At 38.3% G+C, this 13789-nt stretch overlaps 1 protein-coding gene across 6 annotated transcripts in view; it reads right to left on the minus strand.

The window, feature by feature from the left end:
* Window positions 1-13789, minus strand: part of LOC128697516 (DNA polymerase lambda) — a 40055-nt gene that overhangs the window by 2804 nt on the left and 23462 nt on the right. For 5 of the 6 annotated variants that reach the window (XM_053789265.2, XM_053789267.2, XM_070093989.1 and 2 more), the window contains exons 5-9: window positions 10454-10582; window positions 7980-8148; window positions 6579-6670; window positions 4757-4842; window positions 945-1020 (exon numbers count right to left, since the gene is read on the minus strand). In XM_053789265.2, the coding sequence (XP_053645240.2) occupies window positions 945-1020; window positions 4757-4842; window positions 6579-6670; window positions 7980-8148; window positions 10454-10582 (552 nt within the window). The remainder of the gene's footprint in view (window positions 1-944; window positions 1021-4756; window positions 4843-6578; window positions 6671-7979; window positions 8149-10453; window positions 10583-13789) is intronic. The other variant, XR_011393141.1, reaches the window with a different exon arrangement.

The following is a 13789-nucleotide window of genomic DNA, read 5'->3' on the forward strand; positions in this document are numbered from 1 at the left end:
TTTCGAGTACCGAACAAATGACTTGCAATCAATATTCTGTAACATTAATGCCATAAGTTGGGGCCCTACTGTATTATTAGTAATACAAATACAGCTAGAAAATGGACATTACTGTTGAAGGCATGGAAATTTATAATTTCTGTAATTATAGGTTATTAGCTCTCACCTTCCCACCTTCACTATACAGCTCTAATACCTCAATTTCCTTAACTGTTAGAAGTTTTTGAATTACAGAAAATATCTACCTGGATGAGTACTAACAAACTTACACTAAACATTGACAAAACCTACTTCATTCAGTTTGGTAACAGAGCTACAGATGTCCCTCTTAACATAATGATAAACGGATCACCTATCACAAAGCTTAAATACACTACCTAACAGAATACTCCATTCTACTGAATTTACAACAATGCATGCAACCATATGACCTGTCTTTGTAATACTCACTTGTGCTTTATAGTAATCTGTTTACATTTTTTGTTGGCACCTCCAGCATCACAAGTATTCCCCATGGGTGCCATGGTTAATATCCAAAAATGAGATGGGGTGATAAAAAGCTCCAAATTTGTTTGAATATTACACACCCTGTCATAAGGTATATGATGAAGCAACTGGGGCATGGGAAGCTATTTACACAGGCATGAGTGACAGTAGTCTTCACCTTAAAATAATGGCCTCACCCATTGGTTAACTGAGGAAGGTGGTGGATGATTTTCCACAGTGAATTGGGATTCAGCATGACATGCAGATTGGTGCTTATTTTACACAGAATTTGCAGCCTGTTATATAGGCATTTTTCTCATGCAATGTGGGTTTGCAAACCTGTTCGGATGCATGTTATGTGAGAGACCACATATTGCTTGGCAATTAGAAGTGGGAAATTAAATACAACCCAAAGCACAACTGTGTTAACAAAAGGAAGCAGTTACTGTTATCTATACCTGTCTGACAATTCCTGCACGAAGGCCATGCTCAGAGAGACTCATGCCCATTTTGGTTGCTAGTAGCCTCATTGATCTGCAAAACATTTTCCTCATTGGAGATGTACTTTTTTACACATGTTTAGTCACATTTACAATTATGTTGTCAATTCTATACAGATATAATTTGTACCTAACAAATAATATAATGAAATCATGCATTTTAACCTTAGCAAAGAAATAAATTGTTTCGTTTTATATTAATTTTACCAGTAACCATCCTTTAGGTTACAATTACAAACTACACATGGTATACAAGCAATTCTCACTTAACGACCGAGTTCCGTTCCTACGACTGTCATTAACCCTTTGAGGGTCTGTTCCCTAGTTCTACGGCTTTGAAGCCAAGGTACAAGCCGTAGTTTTCCTTTGTGAGCTTAGCTCACTCAGATGAGCTGTGAGCAGTCAATATGGGCCTAGATATGAGAGAATGCATCTATGTGGCAAGTGTGCACCACATAAAACAAATCTTGCAGCACGCAGTGCATGAGAGAAATTTTTTACTGTTTTTGGAATAAAACAGCAAGTCTGCGGTGTAATTTCATGCTTTTTTTACAGTTGTATTTGTGGTTTCTTGGTCTCTCTTCATAGAATGGAAGATATATTACACAAATAAAGATGATTTTGATTGGTTTTATTACTGAAAATGGCTTGAAATGTTAGATTTTTACTGACGTTCAAGAGTAAACAAATGATGTCACATGTAAAGAACACATCAGATGGTGGGTCTAATGTGCATTCACGAATGCAATGATATAAAATTATTACAATATTAGATAACAGTAAATCTTCTATTTTTTGGTGTGAATAAAAAATAAGAATGGAATTCATTTGTAAAGCCTGGAAATGTAACTAACAGAGAAAATGTTATTTTAGTGCCAAGAATGCCTGCATTGTTTATTCTGTACCCAATTTTGAAATTGGAATACAGTGGAACCCTGAGTTTCGGCCGCCCAGAGTATCAGCTGTTTCAAGTTTTGACCGCTTTTTTTCTGCTAAATTTTGTCCCAAGTTTCGGCCGTTGCCCCATGTTTCAGCCGGCATCCCCTCAAGGAAGGTTCCTTGATGTTGGTGAGGGGCTCTTGATTTAGGGAATTGGATCTGTGCTCCAGTTCCACGAATTAAGCCTGAATGCCTTCCACATCCCCCCCAGGCGCTGTATAATCCTCCGGGTTTAGCGCTTCCCCCTTGATTATAATAATAATTCAGCCGGCATACCAGACCTGTCCACCTGCACGCCTCCCTGCACAGGCGTTGTGAGCCAGTCTAGCTTTGTTTATCTTCGAGTGATCATTACCCTGCGGGCTCATCCAAACATTTCACAATAAACTCGTGTTTAGTGCTTGTTTATTGAATGTGACCATGCCACCATGGGCCCAAAGAAACTTCCTAGTGGCAGCAGTTGAAGCAAGAACTTCAACATGAATAGCATCAGACCACAGCTGAGGAACTTGCTTCAGATGAGGAAGAGGGAGTGAAGGAGGTGCCTTCTTCAGTGATTAAGGACATGTGTGGAATGTGGAAAAAGTTGCCCCTCAAGGAAGGTTCCTTGATGTTGGTGAGGGGCTCTTGATTTAGGGAATTGGATCTGTGCTCCAGTTCCCCGAATTAAGCCTGAATGCCTTCCACATCCCCCCCCCCCAGGCGCTGTATAATCCTCCGGGTTTAGCGCTTCCCCCTTGATTATAATAATAATAATAATGGAACAAGTTGCAAAGTTTTGTGGAAAAATACCACCCTGAGCAAGCTGAAACAAGCCATCTCTGCAACATGTTCAGTTACAAAACAATGTCCTATTTTAGGCAAATCTTAAAGAGACGCCAGAAACAGAGCACTCTTGAAACTTATTTTGTGCGACAGGGGTCCAGTGACTCAAACTGGTTCTAGTGGCATTAAAAGACAGAAGGGAAGTAACCCCAGACAAGGACTTGTTACCTGAATTCTTCATGGAAGGGGATTTCCTTTCCAAACAATAAGTCCTCCCTCTCTCCTCCTCCTCCCTATCTTTCAGATGCCAGCAAGACTCTTCAATAAAGGTACGTTAATGTGATTTTAAATGTTTATGTTTTGTATTACTCATTTAAGTACTATATGTATGTATAAACTATAGTTATTCTTTAAAAAATGTATTTTTTTGTAAATATTTTCGTGGGTCTGGAATGGATTAATTGTAGTATTTACATTATTTCTTATGGGAAAGATTGCTTCGACTTTCAGCCATTTCGAGTTTAGGCCTAGCTCCTGGAACAGATTATGGCCGAAACTTGGGGTTCCACTGTATTTTGAACTTTGCGTGAAATTGGCCAAATTACCAATTTCCGATCACTTTACTGGATAGTTGATTGGGCGATTTCTTGTTCTCAATTGATAAAATAGAAGCAATACTAGCGAATTAGCTAAGAATTTGGTGAATTGGAATAATGTAATTGACTTAAAATGGGAGTTAAATCTGGGCAAAATTGCCAATGCATAAATATCACTGATGCAGCAAAATTCGCAAGAGCATAATTTCATCAATTTTCCATCAAATTTTGTAGTTTTTCTTTTATGACCATCAAAGATTCTCTACCATTTCATAAGAAAAAATATTTTTTTTTTAAATTCTTGGACCCTATGGACAAGTTTCAGATCAGGGGTCTGGACCCTGAAAGGATTAAGCGAATTGGTTGGTAAGAGAGGAGCGTCATTATCAGAGTTATCAGGAGCTGTAGAGGACCGGGGAAAGGAGAAGACAGTGAGGAAATGAAAGGACCTGTAGGGGTAGGGGTCTGGGATGCAGCTTTCCAGAAGAATACCATTAATGTGGTCTGCTATGTAATTTTCTGTTTTTCTTCATAAATTTCAAGATACCAACCATCAAAAAAGTTCATGAATCTGTTGTTCCACTTTCATGATCCATTCAACATTTGGGTCCATACCCTCTAGTTCTAACATAACCACATTCACTTTCCAGAACACACCAGCTAACCCTTTTACAGTGAACTTTTTATGTACTTCTATTCTTTCCTCTTCCAAGTGCTGCTGTGTTTCCAACTCTATTAAATCTTCGTTAGTTAGCTCTCCCTCGACATATTCCACCACTACTTCGATATCTTCCACTTCAACATCTAAATTAAGCACGTTAGCAAGTTTCCACGACCAAAGTTCTTGTATAGCGTATAATACAGACTGGTCAAAGAGCCGGTCATAAATCTGTATGGTCGTTAAACAATAGGTTGTTAAGTGAGGAGTGTCTGTATACCCAATGTGTAAATCTACATTCCTGAGATCATTAACAGTAATCAGAAAAAGAGCACTAAACCTATAGAGGTGGAAGTAATAATAATATCTTTATTTCTACAAGTACATGTACAAGGTATACAGGCCTAGCTGACATACTATGTAGAAAGCCGGTTCTTATGCAGAGCATTTCAGGCAAATTAGATTAGTTTTTCCGAGGATGCGACCCACACCAGCCGACTAACACCCAGGCACCCATTTTACTGATGGGGAACAAAGACAACTGACATAAGAAAACACGCCCAATGTTTCAGGAACTGAACCCGGACCCTCACTGTGTGAAGCAAGAGCTTTACCCACCAGGCCATGGGGTACATATACAAACAAAAAATGCAGAAATAGAAAGGCAAAGATAAGTAATGTCAGCACAATCAATCGACTGCAGTCAGAATATACATATGGTATTGCAGTGAAAGACCTACAGTGGTATATATATTTTTTTTTGACACTTCAATAACTACAGGGTATTAAATATATTAAAACATAGTACAAACCTATTAAAATGTGCAGATCCTGTGAAGTACATAACAGCTGGGGCAAACTCTGCATATGGCACCACAATCACATCTAAACGCCTATGCTGCAAAAATACATAAAAGTATGTACTGAGCAAGTATACTCAGTAAAGGGATATCTCCCTCAGTCATCTATCAGAGTATATTTCATATTTTACTGAATTCTTAAAAAAATCAATACAGCTTTTCAAAAAAACTCTAGGACAGTGCCTTGATATCAGTGAAAAGCTCTTTATCTAAAGAATTGGAGCTACCCTTCCCTTCCTTGGATCAAGCCTAATTACTTCCCATTCCCCAGGTGCTATATGACTTGCCAGTATAGCACTTCATAAATATAATAATAATCTCCCAAAAGTGAATAAATAAATAGTTCCACAGCAGAGAGTAACAATGCTTCAAAGGAATACAGTACAGTAGTGTATATGTGAGGTTCCCAACTTACACTTCCAAATGTAGAAACCAGGCACTTGAACTAATTAGAATTTTACAATCAGTGAAATGAAGTGCAAACATGCATGTGAAACAAGCATCTTTTTTACTAGTGTTTTTCTGTACAAACAACTTGTTTGTACAATCCAATTGTCTCCCATTTGGGTTTAGTGCTCCCCCATGAAAAATAAATCGTGCAACTTTTGGGTACTACAATGTACAATTTACCTTCTATTTTGCAGCAGTGTGTTTGATGCCATTTTTACTGATGACTAATGGGGAGGATGATAACATGTTCACCTAGTATGTGAAGCAACATTTATCTAGTTTAATGTGTACCTTATCAAACATGCATATGAGGCTGATGTAAAATTATAATCCGAAGTAGAAACAACACTTATCAGTTGAAATGAATAAGATAAAATTATGTTTACATGATGGGGTTATGTTGCTGCTGATGCGGCTAATTAGTCATCCATACAAATTTGCAGGGGGTTACAGCCCTAGAGGTCCTGCAAAACTTAAAACTGAGTAATATAAAATTCAGAAAAATTTTTGTTTCAGAGACCATATGTCTGTAGCACAGTGCAGTACACTGTATTACTCTTAATCTTGTTATAACTCCTGACATTCATAAGAAGGAAAAAATAATTAAAAGAAATTTGAGTATGAAAATGTCATTGAGTACAGTTTAAATGAAATCCATGGATACCTGAATCTATTTGCAGGATGCTATCCATCAGTAAAAAGTTGTACAAGTGAAGCATGCAAATTCATAAGGACAACTATTTTAACTGGCCAACACTATTATTATCGCATTTGTGGAAGAAGCACTGAACCCATAGGGGGTCATCTAGTACATGGTTTGAGCCAGAGGAGGATGGGTCCAATTCCTCTGGACTGATCTCTGATATCAACAGACACACCCCTTGATGTGACTTTGCCAACAAATGAAGCTACACATATATGGTGACCCAAAGCACCCAACCTCAATACATTACAACAGTCTAACACAAAATCAGTTTTTTGTAAAGGTTGGGTTCCATGTTCTTCACCTAATTTTGTGACTTTTCACAGATATTTGAGCATTAAGCTAAAATTTTTCAAAAAATGTTAAATCGAGAGATTTTACAGGTACGTAAAACATTAGGGACAGCTAAAAAATTCTTAAGTCACACATGGCTTGGTAACTGGGGAAAGTGCTTGGGATGGAATATATCCTTCATTTTCTCTTGTTATACCAATATTGGCCTTCATGAAATAGCTCTTCACTAAACTCCATTGTTTAGGAAAATATCCCATGCAAAAACCGAAAATTGCGTGTACTGTATCACATTAATGAAAGTCTATGGTGAAAAACAAAATTCTGTACCTTGCGACCTTCTCCTGGTAACTTGCATACACCTAAATACTTCTGCTGATTCCCATTATCCTCCTTAGTTACAAGGTCATTTGTAATAAACCCTGCAATGGAAAATCTTGTTTTGAGCTACTATTTATGTTTTTCCTAGTACATCAAAATTGATGCACAAAACTCTTATAAACAGCCAAAAACAAAATGGCAGGAGATCAAATTTTTGGGAGGATGTGAAGTAAAAAGTATGTATGGAACTGTTCAAGTACAGTGGTGCTGCATAGTCAGGTACATAAGAATGGGATGCACTACCTGTTTGATAAGTCACTTTCAACTGCAACTTTCTGTGACAATTGCAATTGTACACCCCATCTTCCCTGAGTGAGGAACCAATGGGTTATACATAACTTGAGGTGGCATGGTACTGTAATACTTAATTTTTTTTTTTTGTTTATTTCAAATTGTATTGAATTTTGTTAAATGTCTTGATAGCTTTCCAATTAAAAACTCATTTTGTAATTTAATAATTTATACCCAGTATCTCAGTCTGGAGTTATCAGGTCAGCTGACAAAAGTGACAAGATATCATATGAGAGATGCTGTGCTGGCATCCTAGGCCCTCACTGAGCCTCTTGGTAGGTGCAGTAATGATGAAAACAAAACTATCTGCACAAAATTTAATGAGGCTGGATGAAGGGAAGCACAGTACTGTAAAATCATAAGACAACAAAAGCGATAAAATGTACAATCATACCCTGCCCTGTCATTAATTGGTTCCAAGAGCCATGATGCAACCCCATTTTTGACATAAAATGACAGAATGCCTTAAAAGGATGACAAACACCGTAAAACTAGTGTAAATAACTTGCGAAAGAGTATTGCTAAACCTTAAAAAATGCTAAAAACACATTTTAGTCATTTTTTAAAGAATAAAAAATTATAACATAGGTGACACTGGTCGAACGACACCCCCCACCCGGGGGTCCATCGCCGGGTCGCCATATGGAGAAGACCCGGGCCGTAAGTACCAGCGAACCAACTTGAATCGAATTGATCAAATCAGTGACAATGCTGAGTGACGTAAAGTCAAACAATGACATTCGCTGAATTGAAATTTACTCTAGAAAGGTGGGGTTAAAGTGAATCTGACGCAGGCCGAAATGACATATAGCAGGGTATGACTGTATTATAATAGGAAGCGGACATCTGCCAGGTCAATTAATAACATCATTCTTCTATGATGAAGCAATGTACCTTGTTCACACCCTTTCATGATCCTACAAATTTAACTACCTTACTATTATCTACCAAAATTAATTTGACAGATATAAGAACATAAGAAAGGAGGAACACTGCAGTAGGCCTATTGGCCCATATTAGGCAGGTCCTTCACAAATCCAACCCACTAACAGAACTCACCTGTTTCTTTCAAACACTTAAGAAGTGGTTTAAATATATTTTCATGAGAGTGTCCATCAGGATGAGTGACAAGAATATCAACATCTCCACAGCTTGGTTTCCCTCTACGATATGACCCACACACCATGACAGTCAGCCCTTGTTGTACACCCAAAGCAGCTGAACGTACCTACAGATGATACAGTATTAAAATGCTTTTTTCTTTCAATCTATATAACCAATGTATCAAAGATATGTACAGCCAAGTCTAAAGAAAAAAAAAATTAGATTCATATGGTAGAGTAAAAAATAAAAAAAAGAAATAACTCCAGTAAATAATTACACTGAAAATGAATGCTTGTGCATTCAAAATGACTGAAAAGACATGAGGAAATTTAATGTAACTTAATATCCTGTATAGTGGAACCTCAAATTTCGAACATGATCCATTCCAGAAGCTAGTTCTAAATTCAAAAAGTTTGAAAAGCGAAGCAGTATTTCCCATGAGAAATAATGGAAATACAATTAATCCGTTCCAGAAACCCAAAAATATAAAAAACAAAAAAAAAACATATATTTTATAGAGATTAATTATAGTTTTACATACACAACAAATATAGTGTACAATTATGTATTAATAAATTTAAATAAACATATAAAATAACATTTTTACTTACCTTTATTGAAGATTGGTGATGGCATCTGGAAGATAGGGAGGAGGAGAGAGGGAGTTGGGGTTAGTGCTGGGAAGGGGAATCCCCCTCCATAAGGACTTTAGGTATCAAAGCCCTCTCTGGGGTTACTTCCCTTCTCTGTCTTTTAACCCTTAAACGGTCCGAACAGATTGACGTTTAAATTCGTAGTGCTACAAAAGTAGATCTACTTTTTTTTACATATTTTCAAATATAACAAAAAAATGTAGATAAAAGTTTTTTTACACGTTTTCAAATGTAAAACAAAAAAGAAGATCTACATTTTTTTTACATACTTTCAGATGTTGAAAAAACATATATATACGTTTGGACCGTTTAATGGTTAATGCCACTAGGACCAGCTTGAGAGTCACTGGACCCCTGTCTCACAAAATAACTATCCACAGTCTTCTGTTTCTGGTGCCTCTTTAATATTTCCCTAAAATGGGACATGGTTCTGTCACTGAACTTGTTGCAAAGATGGCTTGTTTCAGCTTGCTCAGGGTGGTACTTCTCCACAAACATTGGGACATCATTCCACTTGGAGCAAATCTCCTTAATCTTTGAATCGGCATGCAACTTCCTTGCCTTTTCACAAATAATCATCTCTGAAACACTATCACCTGCCATCTCTATCCTTGATCCACACCAGCAACAACTTCTCAACATGATCGACTGTCGGTGGTCTTTTTTTGGTTAGCTTATTAACACCTTTTGTAACATCAGTTTCCTTGATTTGTTCTTTCTTTGCCAGGATAGAAGCGATGGTCGACTTGTTTTTCCCATACATCCTGGCAAGCTCAACAAGTTTCACACTGCTCTCATACTTCTGTATTATTTCCTTCTTCACATCTATGGTGTTTCTCACTTTCTTTACCACAGCCGTACCACTAGCAAGTTTCTTTGGGCCCATGGTAGCTTATTTCACAGTCCCACAATCACTAAATACAATGAATTAATCGCAAAATGTTTGAATGAGACCGCAGGTTAGTGTTCACTCAAGCATCAACAAAGCAAGACTGGCTCAAGGCGCCTGCACGGGGACGCAGACAGAGCGAGCTGGCGGACAGGTCCAGTACCCTTCGGTTCGAAAAAAGGAGCAAGTTCGATAATGGGGACAAAGTTGGTTTGAAAAAAACGGTCGATTTTCAAAGAGTTCGATATGCAATATGTTCGAAATTTGAGGTTCCACTGTATATGAAATATGTGTAAGAAAAACCAGGAAAAATATAAACTTTTTTTTTTTTCAACAAACCAGTCGTATCCCACCGAGGCAGGGTGACTAAAAAGAAAAACAAAATTTGTTCATTTTAAATTTAATACTTTATACAGAAGGGTTATTAATCCCTTGCTCCCAGCATTTTAGTTGCCTCTTACAACACGCATGGCTTACTGAGGAAGAATTCTGTTCCACTTGCCCATGGAGATAAGAGGAAATAAAGAAGAACAAGAACTATTAAGAAAATATAAGAAAACCCAGATGGGTATGTGTATACTGTATATATATGTGTATACATGCATGTGTTGTGTGACCCAAGTATAAGTAGAAGTAGCAAGATATACCTGTTATCCCGCATGTTTATGAGAAAAAAGAAACCAGCAATCCCACCATCACATAAAACAATTACATGTTTCCATTCTACACTCACTTGGCAGGACAGTATTACCTCCCTGGGTGGTTGCTGTCTACCAGCCTACTACCTAGGTAACAAAATCTTAAGATCATTTAGAACAAGAGGAAGATCTTTTAGGTCATCAATCAAAAATTAACAAAACAAAAAAATAATCAAAACTCAAACTTACATAATCTTCAATTTCTGTCACTTCATCTCGAGGTATTCGGCTATTGATATCTTCATAATGCTCAAGGCCAATCTGCTGGTGACGTGTTAATGCAGCCTTCGTGCGTAAATCTTCGAGAGTTCTGAAACCCTGAAACAAAATGAGGAGGTTTACAAATTTATGTTCATCTAAGCACAGTGTTTAAGCTTTGTCTTGTACACACATTTTTTAAACAGCAAACACAAGAGCAACATCAAAGAAGCACATACTGTGGACCCTCAGTTATCGTCCGTAATCCGTTCCAGAAGCTCGGCCTAAAACCAAAATGGCCGAAAACCGAAATAATATATCCCATTAGAATTAATGTAATTACAATTAATCAGTTCCAGACAAAAATATTCACCAAAAAATATTTTTTTTAACAATTAAATCAGTATTACATACCTTTATTGAAGACTAATGCTGGCTTCCTGCATGCCTGCTACACTCCCTGCATGCCTGCTACCCTTCCTGCATGCCTGCTGCACTCCCTGCATGCCTGCTGCACTCCCTGCATGCCTGCTGCACTCCCTGCATGCCTGCTGCACTCCCTGCATGCCTGCTGCACTCCCTGCATGCCTGCTGCGCTCCCTGCATGCCTGCTGCGCTCCCTGCATGCCTGCTGCGCTCCCTGCATGCCTGCTGCGCTCCCTGCATGCCTGCTGCACTCCCTGCATGCCTGCTGCGCTCCCTGCATGCCTGCTGCGCTCCCTGCATGCCTGCTGCGCTCCCTGCATGCCTGCTGCGCTCCCTGCATGCCTGCTGCGCTCCCTGCATGCCTGCTACACTTCACGTTTAAATTCCTTGGTGTTTCTCACTTTTTTTACCACAGGAACTTTACTAGAAGCTTTCTTTGGAGCCATGGTTACTTATTTTGCAGTTGCACTGCAAAAAACCCACAAAAAAACAATGGAAAACAAGCGAAATGTTTGGATGTATGAGCAGAAGTTTCCTCACACCCTGAAAGGCACAGCCAAACTGACGTGCAAGCGGCCCCAGTCAGCGGACGGACGTGTCCCAAACGGCCAGTCACCAAATTAATGGCCGATGACCGGGTGCCAAAAAACAGGTCGATCACCGAGTTGGCCGATAACAGAAGCGGCCGATAACTGAGGGTCTACTGTAATGGCATTTAGAAAGCAAATATATCAAAGTGCAACAATGTACGTATTTGTTAAAAGAATTCTGTATAATGTATACTATATTACAAAGTAAAAACAATCACAACTTGCTTGATTGTTGTAAGAATATAGACAAAGTAGACAAGCATTTGTTGATCATAAAGATTCCTAAATGTTGTACAATCATTCTTCAATGCTGAAAAAGCTTTTTACTACAGACATGCAGGCCAAAATTGCTGCGAGGTGTTCGCATCAAAAAAAAAAAAAAAATGTGGATTATTGTAGATGAAAAAGGTTCAAAGAAGAGCTACAGGATAACAGGGGTAAAAAAAAAAATATGAATCATGAAAGACTGAAAACAATAAATATGTCTTTGCTAGCTGATAGGAGGAAAAAGAGGAACTATGTTAACTTTAGGTTATAAAAGTAAGAAAAAACAGATAAAGATTTTTTTTTAGTACAGTGGAACCTTGGCTTACAAATGCCCCACCATGCGAACTTTTCAGGATATGAACAGTCGCTCAGTTGATTTTTTGCTTCTGGATACGAACGAAATTTCAGAACGCAAACTTCCCCCTCAGGAGGTTCCTTGGTGAGGGGCTCTTGATCTAGGGAATTGGATCTGTGCTCCAGTTCCCTAAATGAATGATAATCAAAATCAAAATAATTATAATTATTACAATAATACATACGTACTTAAACTACATTCAATTGTAACCTTAAATTACATTCACTTGTAAGACGAAGAATGAGGGGAGACATGATCGAAGTGTATAAGTGGAAGATGGGTATTAACAAAGGGGATATAAATGAGGTTTTGAGGATATCCCTCCAAGAGAGAACCCGCAATAATGGATTCAAATTCTATTCTGTTAGTGGGATGGATTGTGAAGGACCTGCCTAATATGGGCCAACAGGCCTGCTCCAGTGTTCCTCCTTTCTTATGTTCTTAAGTAATAATAATAATACACTGCAGCAGGCCTGTTGGCCCATACTAGGCAGGTCCTTCACAATTCATCCCACTAACAGAATATTTGCCCAACTCAATTTTCAATGTTATCCAAGCAATAAGCTTTGATAATTCTATTTACTCATGTGCATGTCCCACTCACATCCAACCCCTCTCACTCATGTATTTATCCAACACAAATTTGAAACTACCCAAGGTGTTAGCTTCGACTGGACCTTGGGTAGCTTTAAAACGAGATTGGACAAATATATGAGTGGGAGGGGCTGGGTATGATTGGTGTCGTGGCTACGTAATAACATAAAGGAGGAACACTACAGTATGCCTGTTGGCCCATACTAGGCAGGTCCTTCACAAATCCAACCCACTAACAGAATAAACGTACTGAAGCGCTGACAATTCTATTTACTCATCTTGACTGAGCTAATGGAGTTACAGGAAGCTGACATTGAAGAAATGCTGAACAGTAACAACAATGCACCCATTGTGCATTCCTTGAGTGATGGTGAAATTAGATTAATTGTGATAGATAAATAAGCCATAGAGTTGATATCGGTGTCACACTGAAGTATTTTTTTGTGCCTCCTGAGAGCAGGAATTTCACTGGCACGGATTAGTGCCATTTCAATTAATTTAAATGAGGAAAATTGACTCGCCATACGAACAAATCGGGATACAAACAAGGTGACGGGATGAATTAAATTCATAAGTCGAGGTTCCACTGTACTGCAACAGGAATAACAAGAGGAAACAGCTGTAATCAAGAAACAAAAGGGGCAAAGGGATACTGCGACTTTTTTTTACAAAAAGAAAAAATGAATGGCAAGGTAGTTAGTGCTACAATCAATGTAAATTTTAAAAAAATTACATGATGAACATATCACTGAAGAGAGAGAATACCAAGAGCACAGCTCTTCTCCTGTAGCTATAAACATGTAATTACAAAGAAATTCACGTAATACTTCTACAGGCACTCCTTACTTAACCCTTTCAGGGTCCGTCCCATAGATCTACGGCTTTACGTTCAGGGTCCAAACCGTAGATCTACGCCATGAGCTCAGCTCACTCTGATAAACTGTGAGTGGTACATTTGGGCCTAGATATGAGAGAATACATCTATGTGGTATGTGTGCACCACATAAAACAGATCCTGCAGCACACTGTGTATAATGAGAGGAAAAAAACTTAAATCATGATTTTTCGATTAAAACAGCAACTTTGCAGTGTTTT

Source organism: Cherax quadricarinatus, chromosome 44 (genome assembly GCF_038502225.1).
Source record: "Cherax quadricarinatus isolate ZL_2023a chromosome 44, ASM3850222v1, whole genome shotgun sequence".
Lineage (NCBI taxonomy): Eukaryota > Metazoa > Arthropoda > Malacostraca > Decapoda > Parastacidae > Cherax > Cherax quadricarinatus.